This window comes from Engraulis encrasicolus, chromosome 16 (assembly GCF_034702125.1).
Source record: "Engraulis encrasicolus isolate BLACKSEA-1 chromosome 16, IST_EnEncr_1.0, whole genome shotgun sequence".
NCBI lineage: Eukaryota > Metazoa > Chordata > Actinopteri > Clupeiformes > Engraulidae > Engraulis > Engraulis encrasicolus.
Genome location: NC_085872.1, coordinates 47,001,533 through 47,025,397, shown reverse-complemented (window position 1 = coordinate 47,025,397; position 23,865 = coordinate 47,001,533). Strand labels below are relative to the sequence as shown.

Below are 23,865 nucleotides of genomic sequence, written 5' to 3'. Positions count from 1 at the left end.
TTACCAGCTAATTGTTGTAAAATTACAACAAATTTGCTGGCAAAAAAGTTTCCAGCTCATTGTTGTGAAATTAAAACAAATTGCTGGTGAAAAGTTGCCAGCTAATTGAAGTAAAATTAAAGCAAATTGCTGGCAATAAAAAGTTGCCAGCTAATTGTTGTAAAATTACACCAAATTGCTAGCAACAAGTTGCCAGCTAATTGTTGCGTTCTTCCAACGCAAACACTGGAAACTTCACAACATACAGCCTTTGAAAATAATGGTCCTGGGCCTCTGCTTCCATTCCTTCTTATGGGATTTTGAGATATATTCTGTTGCCGAAGCCATCAAAAAGCCAAATTGAACCACAGGGGGGCTGCCACACCTGAGCATCGTTTATGCTCTATGACCTGCCCATCGTCTGTATAAATGGACAAACCATCATTGGCCTCTCCCATGCCCTTTTAGCAGAGAGAAGCCCGTTTTGAATTGCACTGAGCTGAAATTAGTGCACCTGGACGTCATTTACAATCAGCTGGCTCATGACCAAAGAAGGTAGATTGGATAAGCAGTATCACTCAATGGAAAATGTATTGGCCACAGTGTAGTAGTTGGGGGCAGTCGTGGCTCAGTGGTTAGAGCACTGGGTTGGCAACCCAAGGGTTCCCGGTTCAATGCCCGACCGGACCACGGCTGAAGTGCCCTTGAGCAAGGCACCTAACCCCCACACAGCTCCCCGGGTGCCACTCAGCAGGCAGCCCACTGCTACGGACTAGTGTGTGTACTTCAATGTGATTCACTAGCCCAAATGGGATACATGCAGAGAAAGAATTTCCCCTAGGGGACCAAAATTGGCTCCAATTGGCTTCGTAGTATGAGGGTGTTGCTTTAATGCCATAGAACTAATACATTTATGCTTAATGACATGGTGCACATGGTCAGTGTGTGCGATGCCATGATGGACAAAATTTGTACTCCACAAATTCGGTCGAAAGAGGATATCTGGTTGTCAGTGCTCAGTTTGTGGCCAAATTTACTGCAGCTGTCAGTCAGCATTAATTGCGGGGGATAATTAAGGACAGCTGACAAACATTCACTATTGTATCCTATGACCTGTTCCACACTTTACCATGCTTCCAATTTGACCATGGAAGAAGAAAATTGGACTCCCCTTGCTATCATTCCGTACTACGCTCCGATGATGTCTGTAAACCCTCCTATCTCTACCTCATTGCTCATGACCAGGTGTGTGCGATTGAAGAGTTCAAATCAGTTCAAATCCTCTCCACCTCTATCAGGCCTGTATGCATGTTTTAAAAGCATCCAATCAGAATGTGACCTGAGCTCCATAGTTTCTGCATGTGGCTTTGCATACATTTGCATTAGGACAGCAGTCCTGACAAAACAGATCTTTACAACAGTATGTTGTAAAAAGTACTATGTGCTGCTGTACATTTACAATTGTGAATTGTACTCTATATGATATCCCACAATGCATTGCACATTACAACAGTGAATAGTAAACTGGTATATACAACTTCTTGCTGTAGAATTCTAATGTGAAATCACGACAATCTTTTACAGTGTAGGGCCGGATTAATGCGCAGGCTAGATATGGCTGATTCGCCAAAAGTGAAAAATTGCAGAATTGTGACAAGATGCAATATTTTAAAACAATGAATGTGTTGAGTACAGTTCGTAGCTCATAATTATGACACTGTGTCTATGTAGGCCTACATTTCTTGTCAAATTAGCCTTCTGGAGCACAGCAACCTGTAGCCTAGGGGCCCCAGGCCATCTTAATCCAGCCCTGCAGGTGGATAGCCAGTGGTGTAACAAATAGATGCCAACCCATTAGAAGACAAAAATGTTGGGGGACTCTGAGGCCAACCCTGACAGACATTCAGTATGACCAGTGCACAGCCCAGTTCAGCGAGGAGAGATGGTTGTGACACAGCATCCCTTGCTTGCTTGCTTGTCTAAGCAGGGCCGATGACAGCGTTTGCTGGGCCCGGGACAAAGTCATCTGAAAGGGCCCCTTACCCAATACATACAATGTAATGGGGACCCAATTCTGGGCCCCCTATCTCCATGGGCCCGGGACATCATACCCCTTCTCCCCCTCTGTCGGCGGGCCTGTTTCTTAGGGCAGTGGTTTTGTAAGTTGGGGCCAGGGATGCCTCGGGGGCCGCAAGATGGTGCCAAGAGGCACGCGGTAGGTTGGCAGAAAAAGTATACCACAGCATAGTGAATCATAGAGCAACTAACATAAACCGAAATAAACCAAAAATAATAAACAATATTCTCCACACAGCATTATAATAATCTATGATCATTCATTAAGTAATTAACCAGTGCTCTCTCCCATCCTCCTCCATGACTGGGGCACCCACCGCACTGCTCCCTTCTGGGTGTCATTGGGAGCTGCCCCCTTGCACGGAGGAGGCATAAATGCAATTTTGTTCTGTGCACTTGTGTGCACTGTGGGGTGCTTTGTCAAAATGACAATGGAAGTTGGAGTTTCCCAGTTGAGCTTTCACTTCACTTTCACGACTGTAGCTAGCACATCGTCAGTTTTCTGCTGAATGGGTGGATGTGCGGCATTGCCGCCGTGCAGCAGCACTTTACTCCATTGAATGGCACAGCACTATATAAATAAAGGCAGTCTAGTCCATTCACCATTTTACAGGCCTGCCTAAAAGGATCTATAAAGACGTCAGCTGTATGCAAGCCTGTGGCTGATTCAGAAATACCCAGTTTTTCAGGAGGGTGTGCGTTGACTTTTGCTCAATAATGATTTGCATAGTCAGGGGGAGTTCAGCAGAACCCCAACCCCCCACCCCCCCCCCCCCTGGTCTTAATTTGGCCTAATTATAATGTTTGCAAGCAAAATCTTTAACCCGCAACCCAGGTTAAGAACCACTGTCCTACCCCACTGCTCCATCCCAATCCCGTCTTCCAGCCTCCAGCACCATCCCTAGAACTGCCCCCTGCCCCAGCCTCACTACGTCATCTTTAGCCCCTTCTCCATTCCCATTCTTTCCCTATTACACACCCTCCATCACTACCCCATCCCCTGCCTCTTCTCCAGCCTCCAGCAGCAAACATAGCACTATCCCCTGCCACATCCCCGCTACTCCATCACTACCTCCAGCTCCAGCCCCTTACCCCATCCCCTGTCCCTTCTCCAGCCTCCAGCAGCAAACATAGCACTATCCCCTGCCACATCCCCACTATTGCATCTCTACCTCCATCCCCACCCTCATCCCCTGCCCCATCTCCATCCCCAGCTCCAGCCCCTTTCCCCATCCCCTGTCCCTTCTCCAGCCTCCAGCAGCAACTATAGCACTATCCCCTGCCACACCTCCGCTACTCCATCACTACCTCCATCCCCACCCCTGCTCTTTCTCTAGCCTTCATCAACTACCCCTGCCCCTTCTCAGGCCACATCCCCTGCTCCTTCTCCAGCCTCCAGCCCCATCCCCTGCCCCTTCTCAGGTCCCATCCCCTGCCCCATCTCCATCCCAAGCCCCAGCCCCAGCTCCAGCTACATCCCCTGCTCCTTCTCCAGCCTTCATCCCTATCCCCATCCCCATCTCCAGCCTCCATCCACTACCTCAGGGTTTCCCAAACTGGGGTGCGTGCACCCCTGGGGGTGCGCGGCCTGCCTTAAGGGGGTGCGCGAGCTGAATAGAGCAATGGCGGATATGGTAGTTTTTATCCAGTATTAATGAACATTAAGTAGTTTTTAATTGTATGGTGCGACTGTTCTTAATGTGCAGTGACTGAGTAGTGAATCCATACTTGCGTGGTCATCAGCACACCAAAATATTCGCTCACTGGGTGCGCGAACCACATTGAAATGTACAAGGGGGTGCGCAGGGAAAAAAGTTTGGGAACCCCTGCACTACCCCATCCCCAGCCTCCATCCACTACCCCAGCCCCATTTCCAACCTCCATCTACTACCCCTGCCTCATCTCCAACCTCCATCTACTACCCCTGCCCCATTTCCAACCTCCATCTACTACCCCAGCCCCATTTCCAGCCTCCATTCCCAGGCCCAGCCACACTACATCCCCTGCTCCAGCCCCACTTCTCTATACCCCTATCCCCTGCCCCACTCCACCCCACCCCCTGCCCCTTCTCCAGCCACACTACATCCCCTGCTCCAGCCCCACTTCTCTATACCCCTATCCCCTGCCCCACTCCACCACCCGCATACCCTGCCCACCCCCTGCCCCTTCTCCAGCCTCCAGCAGCGGGCCGCGTGCCAGTCGCTCTCCCCCTGTGCTAATCTGATTTCCATGTTAAATGAGGAAGGCTCCCCAGGGGAGAAGGGGAAGACTGCCAATCACTGTACTACACTTAATTAGCACAAATAAATCATTTCAAATGAAATCTGAAGCTCGTTCCGTTTGCCCCCCGCTTGCCCAAAATGAGTGCTTGGGAAGTCTGCAGGTTTATTTTAATACACTTTTCACCCGCGCAGTCCATGCTGCCCAAGCCAGAAGCCAGATGACTTCAGGCCGCCCGGACTGCACCGAAAGGCCCTTTAGGAAAACACTCATTCATTCTCACTGGCTGCTCGCTCTGTCTTTTTCTCTCTCTCTATCTCTCTCTCTCTCTCTCTCTCTCTCTCTAACACACACACAACCACAGACAGAAACACACACACACACACACACACACACACACACACACACACACACACAACCATACACACAGAGGTTATAACAGAAGGTAAAATACCACCATCCTTGCGTAAATTAAGGAAGACTCAAAAGATATCATAAAAAAACAAAACTTTTCATTTCATTTCATTAAATAAAAACAATCTTTACAAAGGATTTTTGAAATGTATCATACAAAATGGCATCATTCATCAGGATAACAATAACAGACAAATATAGGCCTACAAAAAATATTAAATAATATATAATATATAATATTCCAAAAATATTTTTTTCACTGAAAAAATGTTTTCACCATGTGTTTCATCCCAGTTCCCCATAGCCCTCTAATGCATGCTGTTCCACCAGTGGAAAACTATAACAGAGAAAACACCTCACTCGCTTGCCTAGGGAGCTTCTAAGGGGCCGCATATGAGGGGAAAAAAAAAGAAATTCAGGGGTGTCAATAATATGAAAACTCACATTGCAAAGAGTGCCTTTTGATTTATGAAACCATATGTTAAAGGTAAACAGAGTGTGCAGTTTCATCTAAATCTTGGGCTCTAAATCTAAAACTGTGAGCTTGCTGCTATTTATTGATGCCTATGTGTTTTATCTCACTCAATTTACTAAAAAGTGCTAATGTTTCATAAAACTTTCTCACTTAATTCAAAAATCATGATTTATAGTTTGTATTCAAAATGACGTGAGTACATTTTATAAATCTTGGACACGCTTCAGCAAATTGTCCTCACGAGTTATATACGTAACATGGACATGACTGAAGAGCATTGAGTGCACGGTCCACAATGGTAAGGTGGTTGGTTTAGATGAGTGCACAACTGACATTCTAAGTAAACAAAAGATATTCTAAATCAACAATTTAAAAAATCCTAAACGTTTTTTTATTGTGCAACCCCCAGAAAAAAGTCTCTGACTGAACCAATGGGCTGTGGGAGCAATGGGCTGTGGGACCAATGGGCTGTGGGAGCAATGGGCTGTGGGAGCATAGGGCCGCTCTCATGAGGTCGAGTGTATCTGCCGATGGAGCGAGGGCAGCTTCAGTCGCACCACTGACGTGCTGAAAACCTGCTCAATCTGGTACGGGCCGATGAAAGAGGAGCAACCTAAACTTGTGTGTCTTTGAGCTTTCAAGGGGTTTCTTTAAGTTGAGAGCCAGATAGTTGTGTCCCCTCCGATAACGCGGTGCCTTGCCCCGTCGCCGATCTGCCACCCGTCTCACCTGGGCACAGACATGCAGAGGGACACAATGAGCAGCAGGGTAAACACTAATTGAAGAGGTGGCAAGTGGCAAGAAGAGCTGTCAAGGAAAGAGCAAATGGCTACATCCAAAGCAAACACATTGCAAAGTACAATCAGGCCAGCAGGGGGAGTAACGTAAACAATCCAAAGTCCAAAGGCAATTCTGACATGAAGATAACTACTGGCAAAAATGCTAATGGCAATGATTGCGACAAACGAAAAACATAGCAACATCAACACATACAGTGATGATAACACCACATGATATGCTATAAAAACAAAAAAGGTACATACCTTCACATTTCTCTGTCCATCCATCTTCAGGATTGCCCTTTACTACCCATATAATGTCATCTCCAAGGTAGCAGTTATAACCACACGACACTCTAAATGAAGAAAAAAGAGCTCAAATTACGGTAAACTTATGTCATTCAGAGAAACATGTAACATGGTACAGGTTCTGGAGAAAACCATTAACAATGATACGTCTGCCCATTCTCGGACAGAGCATCACTATCTGTATGGAATTGTCCAGTTTGTTGCCAGATTGGGTGGTTGCCAGATTGGGTGGTTTGGACTGTTTAAGATGGTCGTCTGCAGGTAAAAATACGAATATTGGGCTGGGTTTTCTGTAGATCTGTGTGGTCATAGACACCAATAGAATTTAGGTGGTTAGGATTGGGTGTTGCCACATATTTTGAGCATGTTTCTGGGCTGGTAATCATCAATCTGGCATCTGGCAACCCTGCGTTAGCATTAATGACAAATTCATTACAGTACATTGCAGTGGTGAGAGCTGTCGGTGGGGAGAGTGGCTCTGTCAAGATTTAGAGTGCGGAGTTCAGTTTAAAAAAAACATGTGCCGACTCCTCACTCCAAACATCAACCTTTGTCCTGCATTTTTTCCTGGGATGTAGGTATCGGCCCCGATACTTGCTCATTATACTCATAATCGTCAAACACTTGCTGATACATGCAGGGCCGTAACCAGATATTTTCAAATACCGAGGTCAAATACTGCGTGCTGTACTGCATACTGTACATTTAATGCATCAAACACTTCAGTCAAACTCCTGAGTAATTACTGCCTTGAGGATAAATGTGGGTGGTGTACACAGATTGTATTTATCATTGTTGACCATGTCATGTCCTCTGTGTCCTCAATGGTAGTTACGGCCATGGACACCTGGCACTATCCTGATATTACACGAAACGGCACTACATCTCATTACATTCCGTTGACTTGAAAGCAGAATGGCAAAAAAGTGAATCCTCATACATTACTTACATTTAAATCTACATGGAAATGGACAATGAAACAAATATCGCAGGTGGAAAAAACAAGGTATCTATTTTTATTCTATGTTGGGGGTAAAAGTATCTGTATCGGCAGGCCCGCCGACAGGGGGGGGGCACAAAGGGGGTATGTTGTCCTGGGCCCAGGGAGTTAGGGGGCCCAGAATTGGGTCCTCATTATTACATTACATTACATTACATTTCACTTAGCTGACGCTTTCATTTGTTCAAAGCCACTTACAACTATTATTTTTCAGGGTATTGGTTACAGTCCCTGGAGCAATGTGGAGTTAGGTGCCTTGCTCAAGGGCACTTCAGCCATGGATGGAGTTGTAGGGAGAGGTCAGGGGGTATTAGGGGTCTTACACACCAGCGCGGTAAAGCGTCGCGGAACGGCCAAGTTTTTTACCGGCGTCAGTGAAAATACATTGAAACATATATGTCCTTACACATCAACCGGCGGTAGTCGAGTGTCAGCGGCGCGTGAGCCGGCTCCACTCCACGCTGCATTTGGAAAATAGAACTCGAGTGTATTTTTCACGCCGGCGACCGGCGGTGTCTCATTCAAATGAATGGCAAAGTAGTATGCTAACTTTGGTTGTGGGTAGGGTTTTGAACAGGATTGGCCACGCACGCCGACGCTGTCAGTGTGAAAGGCAGAGAAAAACACGCCGGCCAAAACTAAGCAGAAAGACCGCGCTTGTCCCGTGACCATTCCGTTCCACCTTGGTATGTTTTGGCCCTTATGTGTGTATTGGGTAGGGGGGCCCTTTCAGATGACTATGCCCCGGGCCCAACGAAAGCTGTCAGCGGCCCTGGGTATCGGTACTCTGTATCGTCAAGTACAGACATTAATGTACTCGTACTCGTATCGATTTTCAAAAAAAGTGGTATCATGCATCCCTACTGGGATGTGCCCAATCTTCCCCCTCAACTGCAGGGGGCTGTCTCACTCTCACCTGACCACCAGGCTGGGGCAGTCCTCCATGAGGGACTTGATATCTTGTTTCAGGCTCTCCCCCAAGCAGCTCACATACAAATCCAGTTCCTTTAGGCCATGCTGCTTAGACAAGCAGGACAGCAAAGTACGCAGATGAACATCCACGTCTGTGTTGCTGTGAAAACATATTGTTTACACACACATTGTTTACTGCTTTAACATAACACACCTGACAATCTACTTTAAAGTCAAAATGTTTAAACACATCAATCGTACTTATTCATACCTCTTTCTGCGGAGACTGCGAAAACATGTTAAGGCCTTTTTCCAGTCCATATTTACTGGAGCGTTGGGTAGTTTGAGTTGAATACCAGAGAGAAGTGGGGCGTTGAGGGCACTTGAGCTTACTTTACTGTCTCGAAGTGAAAACCTGAAAATTCAAAACTTAACGAGTCTACATTCTTCATGCAATTGTATTGTACATCATCTGTCATCTATACATCCTATTCATTTTCCTTTTTTACAAGTGTGTAAAGTGTGCTGGAACTTACTCAAAATGGTGCTCGTCTTTTTTCACTCTAAGTTGTGCACAAACGTTGTCCTTATCTCTGTAGTTCTGGGTAAAAATACAAACTCTGCAAAGGTAAAGAAGACAGAAAACACCTGAAAATATACTTCAACCATGACCAACACCCATGCTAGTATAACTAAGAGTTTCAGTGCGTTATAATTTTAATTCTTGTCTGCCGTAGAACTAATCACTAAATCACTAAGTGAATTAAAGGCAGGTTTAGCATAACCTGGTTCTCACGCGCAACCATCTGGAGCATTGACAATCGCTTAGCTCTGGAAAGGCGTGTGTTCCAAACAGCTCGAACCTGATTGGAGAATTCACATGGCATTTTTTTTTTTAAATCACTACTACTTCAACCACTGACTTGTATATACCCAGCCCCGCGATTCTGATTGGACCGACCCTGAAGTATCGGATGCCGTTCGGGCTCGTCTAAGATTTCCAGACCCTCGTGCGAGCTCACAAAGTTTAACGAAGATGCACGAAGCACGAAGGGTCTGCGTGAGAGCCAGGCTAGGTTTAGCAGTGTGAAGGCATGTTTTCATTTGGCCTGCAAGTCGAACTTGACTGATTCTACTCGTTTTGTCATCCAGTGCTGCGCCTAAATTTAAAAGGTTTTATATATATATATATATATATATATATATATATATATATATATATATATATATATATATATATATATATATATATATATAAATGGGAACAACTCAAGCTCATTGCTCATAGCTGGTGCGACTTAGTCCAGTGCATGAGTAACATTATACAATAACACTTTACTTGACGCTGGCATCATACATATCATAACAGTGTGGTAACACATACATATCATAACAGTGTGGTAACACAGTCATGGACGTGTCATAAACATTGTGTCAATGGCATGACCACTTTATAACTGTTGCCATTAAGTGACATTCAGATTTGGTAATGACATCCCACATAAACTTTTCATGACCATAAGATGTTTATGACATTGACATAACGTTTATGACGCATTCATTACTGTGCTAGGACATTGTTTTGGCATTGTTATGACACTGTCATGTCATGCGTACGATGCCGGCATCACGTAAAGCAGGGTATTCAATTGAAAGTCACCAACAGCCAGCTTTACAAATTCTTCCCAGTAAAGGGGCCGAACAAAGCATCTGCATAACTGCGAGCAGCACGGTGTCCGAGGTTAGGGGGCCAAACAGGCGGATAGCTTTCCAGACCGAACAGATATTCGCTCATCTATACCCTGTGACGGTCTATTTATGAGACTGGTTTAGATAAGATTTCACTCATGTGAATGAGTAGAAGAGATACTGTATCCCCAAACTGAAGTGTTAGTGATCGCTACGTATGCACAGCTACAGATAGCACACATATTTGTCTTAATTTTTTTTCTGTATTAGGAGCATATATATTAAGCAATGTTAATTCTTTATTCCCAATTTTCCCTTTAACCAGAATATATCTTCCTTCTGTATCTGTGATTTGTTCATTTTGTAAAAAAAAATCTGACCTCGTGGCGGGCCAGAACCTTGCCATCCAAGGGCTGTATCTAGCCCCAGGGCCACCATTTGAATAGGACTAACGTAAAGTATAACCCATGATATAGTCTTTTCCATTTTCAAACTAACACAGGGTGCAGTTCAAGACCAGTGTCATATCTCCCACCCTTCAAGTGTTAGATAGCTAGATAGCTAGATAATCCCCACCATTCCCTTCAGAAAATCGCACCCTGGCTGAAGCCTACATATAACATTGTAAAAAAAGAATAATAATAATAATATAATAAAAGTGGAAAACACTCCACTTACTCGATGTTGCTATTGTTAGAGGACAAGACCGTTGCAGCCAAGCTCACAGAAATACAGTTCACAGGCAGAACTGTCTCCACAACACCTTTGGAGAGAAGGCCCATCACACTCTCCTCCTGGTTTTCTTCGTTCCTGTCATCAACACAGACATCAAAGAGCACAAGTAGACCCTTACAAATAATGTCTCTATCTAACTAAGCCATCAGTTTACATTTGTTTTGGTCTCATTTGAACGATTATTCTGGGGGAAAAATGTTTTTTTTTGGTCCATTTTCTTCAATTGAAATTTCATAAAGGCATTATCTTGCAATAACCCATGATAGAAACTGGCATGCTACTGAATGACTAGGTGGAACATTTGAAATGATTGGCCTTAAAGGTTGTGGAGAGGAGTTTTTGAGGAGAGCAGTTACATTAAACGTTCAGATCATGACAGATCAGTTCATACAGTTTAGAATCTAAACCCTTGAATTATGCAGGGAATTCTGGGAAACTTAATCTCAATCTAAACTTTAAATAATGAGTTTTATATATTAAACGAAAGGTCTTGATGAGCTCTATCTAATCTAAAAAGATCCATTGAATAAAACAGCAAGGAGCCAACTTGGAAATGGGCATCAGTGTTGCAGCCACAAGGGCACATGTCCCATTTACACCTATGGCTTAAAGTGTGAGTTAAAAGGTCTTGAAATGCAATGCAAAATAATTTTTTAAAAAAACTAAACATGGAATAAAAATCGAGATTAATCGCGATTAACTACGGAATTTCCAAAATCAATCATGATTTTCTTTTTTTTTAAAATGCAGCCCTACTAAATAATAGATACTAAATAGGAATTTCACTGTTCTTACTTTATTTTTTGAATCATGTTGAGGATTTCTGTGCATTGCTGTCTGCTGGACACTTCTCTTGTTGGCAGGGTGATCAACGCAGATGGCTCACCGGAGCTGTCATTTACCATCAGCCTGAAATCAAGAACCACAACTGTATCAGGAAAGAACTGAGTCTGAACAAGTTTACTGTATAACAAACATTTCACTGTAGACAAATACATTGACTTCACTAGGACTCATTAACACAGTGTAGCCTATATATTAATGAGTCCTAATGAAGTCAATGTTGCTACACCATACAAACATGATTGTGAACTTTTATTTTCCATTATTTCTGTTGTCAAACATGTCACTGTGTTGGCCATTTGTAATGTGGTGTATACAGGGCCCTAATTTCGCTTTTTTTTATCTCAGCCAAAATGGTTATTAGCAAATACACAGTAGCTGACATATCTGTATGGTGTAGCTGACTTGTATTTACCCCTAATGTCTACATATCTATTTACTGCAATTCATCCATTCACACAAAGGGATCATTTTGGAAAGCATGAGAATCACCAACAACTTAACATTGTGTATTGCCTCCACTGGGACAGATACATTTAAAGAGCTTTAAAGATCTTGATCAAGATTTATGGCTATGACAGATTTCGTGAATTAACTTACCTGCACATTCCATGATCAATTCCAGATTCTGAATCTGAATTGATGCCTGCATGCATCCATTGCAGCATTCTGCCCCTCCCAGGGAGCATTGTATGATCCATTCTAAATGCATTCAGGACAATAATTGTAATTACAAAGACCATAATTAATTCAGCTCATGCAATAACCACATCGCAATTCTTTCAGGAAATAGCTAAGCAATGCCCCAAAAGAAGTACAGAAATACTAGGGGATACTGTAACTATTGGTAGACACATTCATACACAAGAGGCAGCAAAGAGAACCATTCTGTCCTCTATAGTGATTCCCTAGCCTGATTATCATCGACTTTCAAATCTCTTCGACATTTGGTCTGACCAAGAGCATAACAATTACCATTTCCCAAACAGCATTTCCTAAATGGCCTCCCTTGGTTTGCTAATGATTGTTTGCTTCCCAACAAAGTGGGAGGAGTTCCTGTATTTGCGGGAACTCAGAAAGTACTTGCATTGACTCTTGACGTGACAGGTAGCAACGCTGAAGCTGTTGCGTCACTAGGAGGGCACGGCCTGGCTAGTGATTCCCAACGACGGGTACATGTACCACTAGGGGTATATGAGAACACGGCAGGGGGTACATGGAAAAAATGTATGATACCAAATCTATGAAACACAGTCACATTGGGATAGAGAAAGACATATAGAGCATGAGTGAGGTTGTACTCCAGAATTCATGCTGCCCACTCACAAATGTTACCTGTTTTTACAAATACTGACTAGCACCATCAAATTCTAAGTAAACATTATGGCTGGGAACATTGCCCCTTTCAAACATGAAAAGGTGGATCTTCTCCATGTCCACTGTTTTGAATTTCCTGCTCTGGCCACCGTCGTGCACAGTGCAACTTTAAGGGCAAATATCAAATAAGCATCTCACCTGATCCTAGTGATCCTGTTAACTCGTGTCAAAGTAACACAGGAGAAATCATGGTTATCCAGTATGCTTCGATTGGGAGCATTAATGCTGAAAGAAGGGAAAGTTAGCCAATCAATTACCTACGTACATAGCACAATCTTTACATATGGTAGCACAACTCCATCACTAACAGATCTTAAACTTAAAGAGGAGAAAAATCCACACTCACAAGCAGGGCTGGACTGGCTATCTGGCCTACTGGGCTTCACGTGGTTTGGGCCCTCCCAGGGCCCTAAATAATAATTAAAATATATACAAATTATTTTGGTATTGTATGCGCCTGTAAAAATGACACATCGGAGCATTGGATGCTTCTCCTGATGCACATTGGGCTAGTCCAATGAAATGCTTCGGTTCTCGAAGGCCTGCCCCTCCCGACAGTCCCCCACTTGACAAAACTCATCATCACCTCAAATGTAGTTGACCACTCAGGTGGACGATGGAGAGGACGCAAAACGGAGAAAGAAGAGTGGCAACAACAAGCGCAAGAAAATATAAAGCTTAAACTAAAATAGGACGCAGCAAAATGTGCTAAAATCAAGTTGTTCAAAACTAAAAACATAAGCTCAAGCTTATGTGGTTCGGCCCGTCGAAGATAGAGAACCACTGCCAGATGGCCCGATCTCAGGTTGAGACACTGGGGCCGCGAGCACACAGGTGGTGCAGAATGAAGAGGAGGATGTGTACTAGGAGATGGTTCGGGCAGGGGAAGAAAAGAGCAGGAGGAGACAGAAATACGTGACGTGACCCAGGGAGAGATTCAGGTTAGCATTCACTCCAACGCACCCGCTATGTAGTGTAGCCAAAGTTACCCCTATTACCCATACCGTCTCTGGTGTTAGCTATGCGCTGCTTCCCATTGCCTGAGACCAAGTTGTCATCCTGACTATCAAATCAGTCGCAATGTACACATTTTGAGAAATTTCCATGCACTTCTCTTGTAATGTTGTAATGCCAGCATAGAAATCTTTCATGTGTCTTGTTGTCACAAGGCCGTGATGTGCTGTGTTTAAGTTATGCTTCGTGCCCTACCCTCTACTCTGATCTACCTGGCTTCTGCGTTTTTCACATTTATTGCATGAAACTTGTCGTCCCTCCCCACTCGCTCAAATCAGTAACAAATATGTAGATTTATTTTCATAAACTTTTCTTGTATTGTTGCGCCAGCATAGGCTAATCTTCTGTCTGTCGACTGTCACAAGGACGACCTGTGCTGAGTCTTGTAATTGCGTGTTAATTAGCCTACTGCGCAGTGGCGCATCCCCCTTTCTCATATCCAACAAATATCTTATTTTTTTACTCTACTGCTTGTCGTTGTGTCTTGTGCAACTACGATTTTAAACAAACTCTATTTTTGTAATCTTTTCCCTAATGGCATGTCACGTCATTGTCAAGACATCTGGTATTATCTGCCTCTTAGATGGATAAGTAAGAAGCCGACCAGCCGCGCCACTGTTACGGAATAGCTGATCTACGTGCTCACTTGACCTGCTGTGTACGCTATTTTGTTGTTGGCATAACATTTCAATGTGTGTGTTGGAAGCAATAGGACTTTTTGCTGTGGTGAAAAAATGGCGAGTGTCCGAAATAAACGCACTAGTCAAACGTTGACAATCTTAGCCTCTTTTGATGAGTCTCAATCTGCAAAGTTTATGCCTAGAAAACAACTTTTGGTTTTGGGGCGCGTTGGGAAAGGGGGGCATGTTGTTAACATGCCATTTAGTAAGCTGGCTCACTGACTGTATCTGTGAACTGGAGCAATTTGAAGTAGAGGTATAAAAACATTTAACCAAGGAAATTATCATTTTTATTAGATTGTATTATTATTAGATTTGGTGTCCAATTTACAGTGTGTGTGTGTGCGTGCGTAGGCTACTGCAGGCTACAACTTTGTTGCTGAAACACTTTCTCAGGCAAACGTCTGACTGCGAACCCTAGACAGGGGTTCGCGTTTTCAATCCCAATATACTAAAAGGCAACTCATTCCAGTTCCAAGCGGCCATCATTTTAAATTGCATGGAACACGGTATCTTGCTTCCAGATGCCTACTTTGTAGCCTACTATTTATTGATTTGCACGTGGTGGACGGCAAGATTTGCTGATAGCCTAGGCTATTTTTAAGGGCATCTCTTCCTTCTCCCGCAGCGCAAATGAGATCCGATTATAGCGCACATGTCCCGTTTAAACTATCTTCCGTGTATGAATAGATATTTAAAGTAGGCTACTGTTAGATTGCCTTCAAAAGACTACCAAAAAGCGGCCGCAGAGGTGTGCCAACTGCCCAGACAACTGCACTAGAATCAGATAACTTCTTTCCTCTCTGCCAGAATCCAGCTACCAACTGGGATAGCCTACGCGTCTCTGTCATGCGGGCGTGCGTGCGCCCAACTTAGTCCAGCATAGAACAATGGAATAGAATCATGGTGAGTTCAAACTACGCGGCCCTGGTTACATTCACTTTCTCCGCAGTAGACTATGAGATAGAATGATGGCAAGTTCAAAATGCGTGGCCCTGGTTACATTCTATCCACGGCGGAGTGATTATTACATATGATAAGTCTCCGGGGATGATGTCCACCAAGACATCCTCCTCCTTACCGACGCGTAGAATGCCAGTAGAACGCGTCTCATCCAATCAGATATCACAAAATAAATTCACCGGATCTAACTATTGTATAATAATCAAATATTGCTTTGAAAGTCCACCTCGGAAACTCCCATTGTGACACAGCACTCCACTCTTAAGGTGTTTGGGGCTGTGGGACTCGTTTTCAGTTTTTGCTTAAGGAAAATGGATATTTTAGATTGAGATTCACTGACCAGGGCTCATAATCAGGAAAATAAAGTTAGTTGTCCTCTCTTTGTCTCCTACCCCCAAACATACTCAGAACTCAGAAGCAGGATGAAGGGAACATGAGGGTGCACAGCAGCTTTTTTCTTCCTTTCAGCCCAGATCCAGTGGGCAAGAATATCTTCTGTGAAACAAAACACTATATATAGGCCTATACATTATACATACATTATATGTACAGTATGTATACACAGAGACAATGTCATATTGGGCCTACCAATACCGATCTTTTGGAAAGAAGTTAAAGCATCAAACAATAGCAAAACCTCTCTTCCCTCTGATATAGAAGGGGTGTCTGGAACTGACAATATTGTTGAGAAATGGCGTAAGCATTACCAAGAATTGTTTAACTGCATTAAGAATGACCCATTTGAAGTTAAATGTACTGACTCAACTGAAAATTTTGTTATTAGACCTGAAGAAATACTTGAAGCAATATCAGCACTAGATAATAATAAGGCATGTGGCATGGATCTAATCTGTGCTGAGCACCTTAAGTATGGAAGCAAGAAACTCTGCCCTCTTTTAGCGATGTGTTTTACTGCACTCCTCACCCATGGAGTGCTACCAGAGTCTCTCTTGTCCATATTGCTTGTCCCAGTACTAAAGGGCAAAGCAGGGAAACTAAATAGTATAGACAACTATAGACCAATAGCACTGTCTAGTATTCCTTCCAAGGTTTTAGAACGGGTACTCATTACAAGGCTTGATGCTTTTTTAGTAACGTCAGATAACCAGTTTGGTTTTAAAAAGAAACACAGCACCGATATGTGTATATTTGCTTTAAAGGAAATGGTTGCCAAATATGTAAACCAGAACTCCACTGTTTTTATGTGCTTCCTCGATGCTTCTAAGGCGTTCGACCGCATAAATCATACAAAATTATTTATTAAATTGCTACAGAGAGGGGTACCTAAGGTCATCATTAGGATCCTGGTGTTCTGGTACAGCCACCAGACAATGCGTGTCAAATGGGGGTGTGGAACATCATCCCCATTTCATGTATCTAATGGTGTCCGCCAGGGTGGGCTTTTATCTCCTGCACTGTTTAATGTTTACATGAATGATTTATCTGTCCAGCTGAGTAGTATGTGTTCCACAGGCTGTCTAATTGGCAGCTCTGTGTTTAACCATCTCATGTATGCAGACGACCTGGCCATTGTGAGTCCTTGTAGTGCTGGCTTACAACAACTCCTTAAGGTATGCACTGAATATGGCCTCTTGTATGATATTAAATTCAATCCAAAGAAGAGTAATGTCATGATAGTGAGGAGTAAAGAGGATAAGAAGATGACATTCCCTGTTTTTTTATCTGGGTGATAGTTCACTTATGGTGTGCAAGGAAGTTAAGTATCTTGGTCATATAATATCTGATGATCTCTGTGATGATTGTGATATATACCGGCAACGGCGTAAACTGTATGCTCAGGCTAATATGCTTCTTCGCAAATTTAGCATGTGTTCTTTTAATGTCAAGTGCTCCCTGTTTAGAGCCTTCTGCACACCCATGTACACTGCCCATTTATGGTGCAAATACAAGCATAGCAGCTATCAGAAGCTAAAAGTTGCATATAATGACACAATGAGACTGCTGATGAGGATACCCAGATGGTCCAGTGCCAGCTGTCTGTTTGTCCACTCCAATATCCCTGGGTGTGATGCAGTCCTGAGAAATGTAATGTTCAAATTCATGGGACGACTGGATTGCTCCCAAAATAGCATACACTGTAAAAAATGCCCGTTGAAATTACGGCAAAAAACTATCAAATTGCAACAGTCAGTGACCGTAAAATGTAAAACAGTTTATCTCTGTACTAAATATGGCAAGCCACTATTTAGTCAAAAAGCGCTACATAACTTTATTTTTGACAGGTGTCATATGTAGAAAATAATGGACTGTTCTCTGTAAACGAAGATATTGGAAAACACCGTTAAGTGAGATGAAGTAGTCAAGAAACGGTACATAACTTTATTTTTCACTGGTGTCAATATGTAGAAAATACTGAACTGTTCACTGAAAAGAAAATATTGGAAAATACCGTTAAGTGAAGATGAAGTAGTCAAGAAACGGTACATGACTTTATTTTTCACTGGTGTACACATATGTACACAGCTAATCTGCCAGAGTTAGATTGATCAGAGTTAGACTGGTGTTCAGCCAAAATCTAAACATCAAGAGTTGTAGCAACACTACAGAGTGTTATTTGACTCCTCTGGATCCGAGTTGTTGAGCTAAGAGAGCTAGAGAGTTAATGTTTAACTCCCTAGAGAGTTATGAAAACACGCCTCCCCAATTTCCAAATGTTTTAGCAACATGAGCAGCCATTTTTGTTGAGTCCCCTATAAGTGAACCAAACTCAATCCTCTGTTAGTGAACCAAATTGTGAACCAACAGACAAATAACTCTGTTCTGCTTTTCTTCACATTGTGTATACTACAAAAAGTAGGTGCTCTTTCTGGTCGTGTTAGGCTTTTTGTCCTCTTTTAGTCCAATAGATCTCTTGTGATTGCACTTGTTCCAGGTGTAACTTGTCAAACCACTGATAGGCTGGTTGTAACAGGCAGAGTTTGATGTCAACGGTTACGTGGCGCTATTCCGACATGTCGCTATTCCGACATTGATGTCTATTGTCGGAATACCGGCGCGAGTTATGCAATTTCTTTGGTTTGTGCTACGTTGCTCAGCTTTTACTAAGTTTAGGGAGAGTGCATACAGTTACCCTAACCCTAACCCTAACCCTGACCCTAACCCTAACCCTAACCCTAACCCTACGGTATGTCGGCTGTCTGAATAGCGGTATGTCGGAATAGCGGTATGTCGGAATAGCGATTGCCCCCCGATGTGAACACGCTATTTGATTAGTAGCCATCAATGAGTATTAACTTAGAGTACAACCCTTTGCATGTGTTCTAGTTCATCCTGCGAAAAATTCTCCACCGCAATATTTTTTTCCCTTATTGGACTTTGAGGCTTTGCCATCAGAGTTTTCGATTGAGAGGCAAATTGACACAGTAAACCTCTTCAAAATTCAGAATATCTTTTTTTGCATTCCTCCTACCCAACAGAAAGCAATGGAGGTTATAATGAATTAAATATTAATTACTCCACAGAAAACATATTGCCTGTCTGCTTGGCTCCAGGTGCCTCCACGTTGTAGATTTGACAACAATGAAGCTGGCAACTGAATAAACTGTGCAACAGTTAAGGACTGCAAATGGCAACAGTTTGCACATTTTGCATTAATTCACTGTAACTTATTATTTATCCGGTAACAGCCTGCAGTTTAGCCTCATTTAATGTGTAAAATATACCTATAGACTAGTATAATCTGAAAAAGTCTACCTGGGACAGTAATCCCTTGATTTAGTCTCTTAGAAGTAGCCCAGTCTATTTGAAACTGTCATTCTACCCCATCCAAATCAATCTATCAATCAATTCCTGACCTCACCTGAGTGCTAAGGGCTGTCATGCAATGATTAACTTACTGCCTGCACCTGTCAAATGCTTAATCACTCGGGTCACATGGTTCACTTGAACATGTATTTAAACAGGGACTGTTGCATTGTACTGCTCACTGGTTGCTAGCTAGCTAGGTGGCTGGCTGGCCGGCTGGCCGGCCGGCTGGCTGTAAGGCCGGCTGGCTGTAAGGCCGGCTGGTCGGCTGGCCTGCCCTCGCCTGGCCTGGCCTGGCCTGGCCGGCCCGGTTAGCAGGTCACGTTGTAAGGGTGGCTGCATGGCTTGCTAACTAGCTTGTTTGTTAGCTTGCTTGCCCCGCTAGCTTTGGCCTTCATTTTCCTTAAGGTTATTTTCAGGCCTTTTTTAAATAAAGAATGGATTTGCATACCCTTCATTGATGATACTAGACTGGTCCACCTGCCTGCACTAGACAATCTGGCAATTGGGCATTTATTTAGGTATCTAATTAAGTTGATGTTTATTGGACTCCAATGAGTTGAATCAGTCCAATCAGTTGTCTGTGATTGCAACTCTATAATTGGACTCACCTGAGTATAATCAGTCCAATCAGTTGTCTGATTGTAACTCTATAATTGAACTCACCTGAGTATAATCCGTTTTTACCGTAATTTATTTTATGGTACGTTTTGGCAACCACTGCTGCCATAATTTTACCGTAAAATGTAAAAAATAATAATACCGTTATTTATTTAACGGTAGGCTTTGGCAACCACTGCTGCCATAATTTTACCGTAAAATGTAAAAAGGAAATATACCGTTATTTGTTTAAAGGTAGACTTTGGCAACCACTGCTGCCAGCAATCTACCGTAAGAACAACAGTTCTTTTTTTACTGTGTAGTTGAATCTCTGGTAAACCCGGCCAAGAGTTCTGTAAGGTTCTCTTCTGAGCTCAGGCGACATTGGAGAAAGTGTCTTTATGTTTGATGGCTGTAGGCCTATCTTGTGTTTTTCATTTATTTTATCCTTGACTGTCTCTTATTTAACCTATGTAATCTGTATATGTATGATATGGACCATTGTGTCTGTCACAAATAAAGAATGAATGAATGAATGAATGATATACCGATAGAGGCATTGGCACTGGGCCCTCAGGCGTCAAAAATTGCCCGGGCCCTTTTCAGATCCTACACTGTAAAAAATGCCTGTTGAAATTACGGCAAAAAACTGTCAAATTGCAACAGTCAGTGACCGTAAAATGTAAAACAGTTTATCTCTGTACTAAATATGGCAAGCCACTATTTAGTCAAAAAGCGCTACATAACTTTATTTTTGACAGGTGTCATATGTAGAAAATACTGGACTGTTCTCTGTAAACGAAGATATTGGAAAATACCGTTAAGTGAGATGAAGTAGTCAAGAAACGGTACATAACTTTATTTTTCACTGGTGTCAATATGTAGAAAATACTGAACTGTTCACTGAAAAGAAAATATTGGAAAATACCGTTAAGTGAAGATGAAGTAGTCAAGAAACGGTACATGACTTTATTTTTCAATGGTGTACACATATGTACACAGCAAATTTGCCAGAGTTCGATTGATCAGAGTTAGACTGGTGTTCAGCCAAAATCTAAACATCAAGAGTTGCAGCAACACTACAGAGTGTTATTTGACTCCTCTGGATCCGAGTTGTTGAGCTAAGAGAGCTAGAGAGGTAATGTTTAACTCCCTTGAGAGTTATGAAAAACATGCCTCCCCAATTTTCAAATGTTTTGGCAACATGAGCAGCCATTTTTGTTGAGTCCCCTATAAGTGAACCAAACTCAATCCTCTGTTAGTGAACCAAATTGTGAACCAACAGACAAAGAACTCTGTTCTGCTTTTCTTCACATTGTGTATACTACAAAAAGTAGGTGCTCTTTCTGGTCGTGTTAAGCTTTTTGTCCTCTTTTAGTCCAATAGATCTCTTGTGATTGCACTTGTTCCAGGTGTAACTTGTCAAACCACTGATAGGCTGGTTGTAACAGGCAGAGTTTGATGTCAACACGCTATTTGATTAGTAGCCATCAATGAGTATTAACTTAGAGTACAACCCTCTGCATGTGTTGTAGTTCATCCTGCGAAAATTTCTCCACCGCAATCATTTTTTCCCTTATTGGACTTTGAGGCTTTACCATCAGAGTTTTCGATTGAGAGGCAAATTGACACGGTAAACCTCTTCAAAATTCAGAATATCTTTTTTTGCATTCCTCCTACCCAACAGAAAGCAATGGAGGTTATAATGAATTGAATATTAATTACTCCACAGAAAGCATATTGCCTGTCTGCTTGGCTCCAGGTGCCTCCACGTTGTAGATTTGACAACAATGAAGCTGGCAACTGAATAAACTGTGCAACAGTTAAGGACTGCAAATGGCAACAGTTTGCACATTTTGCAGTAATTCACTGTAACTTATTATTTCTCCGGTAACAGCCTACAGTTTAGCCTCATTTAATGTGTAAAATATACCTATAGGCTAGTATAATCTGAAAAAGTCTACCTGGGACAGTAATCCCTTGAGCTCTTAGAAGTAGCCCAGTCTATTTGAAACTGTCATTCTACCCCATCCAAATCAATCTATCAATCAATTCCTGACCTCACCTGAGTGCTAAGGGATGTCATGCAATGATTAACTTACTGCCTGCACCTGCCAAATGCTTCATCACTCAGGTCACATGGTTCACTTGAACATGTATTTAAACAGGGACTGTTGCATTGTACTGCTCACTGGTTGCTAGCTAGCTAGCTGGCTGGCTGGCTGTAAGGCCGGCTGGCCGGCTGGCCGGCTGCTGGCCTGCCCTCACCTGGCCGGCCCGGCTAGCAGGTCACGTTGTAAGGGTGGCTGCATGGTGGCTTGCTAACTAGCTTGTTTGTTAGCTTGCTTGCCCCGCTAGCTTTGGCCTTCATTTTCCTTAAGGTTATTTTCAGGCCTTTTTTAAATAAAGAATGGATTTGCATACCCTTCATTGATGATACTAGACTGGTCCACCTGCCTGCACTAGACAATCTGGCAATTGGGCATTTATTTAGGTATCTAATTAAGCTGATGTTTATTGGACTCCAATGAGTAGAATCAGTCTAATCAGTTGTCTGTGATTGCAACTCTATAATTGGACTCACCTGAGTATAATCAGTCCAATCAGTTGTCTGATTGTAACTCTATGATTGAACTCACCTGAGTATAATCAGTCCAATCAGTTGTCTGATTGTAACTCTATAATTGAACTCACCTGAATATAATCTGTCCAATCTGTTTTGGCAACCACTGCTGCCATAATTTTACCGTAAAATGTAAAAAAAAAAAATACCGTTATTTATTTAACGGTAGGCTTTGGCAACCACTGCTGCCATCATTTTACCGTAAAATGTAAAAAAAAAAAATACCGTTATTTATTTAACGGTAGGCTTTGGCAACCACTGCTGCCATAATCTTACCGTAAAATGTAAAAAGGAAATATACCGTTATTTGTTTAAAGGTAGACTTTGGCAACCACTGCTGCCAGCAATTTTCCGTAAAAACAACAGTTCTTTTTTTACTGTGTAGTCCAGCCCTGCTCACAAGCTCATTATGAGTCTCATTATTTATTTATGAAATACCACCATGTCCACAAGCAGATGGTCTACAAGCAGATCTTAAACTTACACTACTCTCTGAAGGCTGGGACGGGCATGGAGGCTGCACAGCACAGAAGCCCAATCCGTTAGTCGAGTCATATCAATTTCCAGCTTTTCCAGGTCATTAGGAGAGCAAAGGTCCTGAACCACACCTTTTTGTGCCCTGTGTGAAAGAAAAATGGTTTTGGCAGGTAGAATATCTTGCACTATAACCAGGGCCGGATTACGTAACACACAGGCTAGATATGGCTGCAGCCTAGGGGCCCCCACCTGCCAGGGTCTTTATTTGCAACTGAATCATACTCTACTGTGTTACAGGAAAGTTGGGGTTAAAATTCACTTTGTCCTATTTTCAACTATGAGTAGAGATGATGTCAGCAAAAGAAGAAGGATACCTGTACAAATCTACTTTACCATTAAGATAGTAAATAGTGTTAAGAACAGAATTTAATGAAATTATCTTATACATACACCATATTTGTAGTGGTATAAAAATGTGCACCTTTTGTTATGCACTTAAAATGTTTCCATTGCACTTTTCAAGTGGCCTATGTCATTCACAGTTAAATATGTGCCCGCCTGGGTTTCCATTCTAGTTGTATTGTTGAATGTGTGGGCACACCAAAGTACATTCCTAACAACTGTATTTTTATACTGTTGATATGGCTAAATAAACTTGAATTTGAACTTGAACTTCTACTTGAGGCCTTACCTTAACTGATGTACCTTCAGTAGGTAATCTTTCCAGTCGGTCCTGTCGACCTGGGATGGTGGCAGGGTGAGAGAGATGCGGAGCAATGGTGGATTTGCTTGTTGTCCAGCGTTGATCTCAGGTGTCCAGAACTCAACATTTAGCCTAAATACAGCAACATAATTTTAATCTTAAAGTAATGTTATTGATGTACCCCTTTAATACATGCCGTACCTCCTGTGGCACGCTGTAATAGACATTGGAA

At 42.6% G+C, this 23,865-nt stretch overlaps 1 protein-coding gene across 1 annotated transcript in view; it reads right to left on the bottom strand.

Annotated features, from left to right (window-relative positions):
• Positions 1-5,670: 5,670 nt before the first annotated feature.
• LOC134466126 (uncharacterized) overlaps positions 5,671-23,865 on the bottom strand; it is a 34,158-nt gene continuing 15,963 nt past the window's right edge. Inside the window, exons 7-17 of the mRNA XM_063220021.1 lie at positions 23,622-23,765; positions 22,938-23,072; positions 12,947-13,033; positions 12,032-12,133; positions 11,384-11,497; positions 10,532-10,663; positions 8,701-8,784; positions 8,436-8,579; positions 8,169-8,324; positions 6,158-6,299; positions 5,671-5,748 (exon numbers count right to left, since the gene is read on the bottom strand). Of these exons, the coding sequence (XP_063076091.1) occupies positions 5,671-5,748; positions 6,158-6,299; positions 8,169-8,324; positions 8,436-8,579; positions 8,701-8,784; positions 10,532-10,663; positions 11,384-11,497; positions 12,032-12,133; positions 12,947-13,033; positions 22,938-23,072; positions 23,622-23,765 (1,318 nt within the window). The remainder of the gene's footprint in view (positions 5,749-6,157; positions 6,300-8,168; positions 8,325-8,435; positions 8,580-8,700; positions 8,785-10,531; positions 10,664-11,383; positions 11,498-12,031; positions 12,134-12,946; positions 13,034-22,937; positions 23,073-23,621; positions 23,766-23,865) is intronic.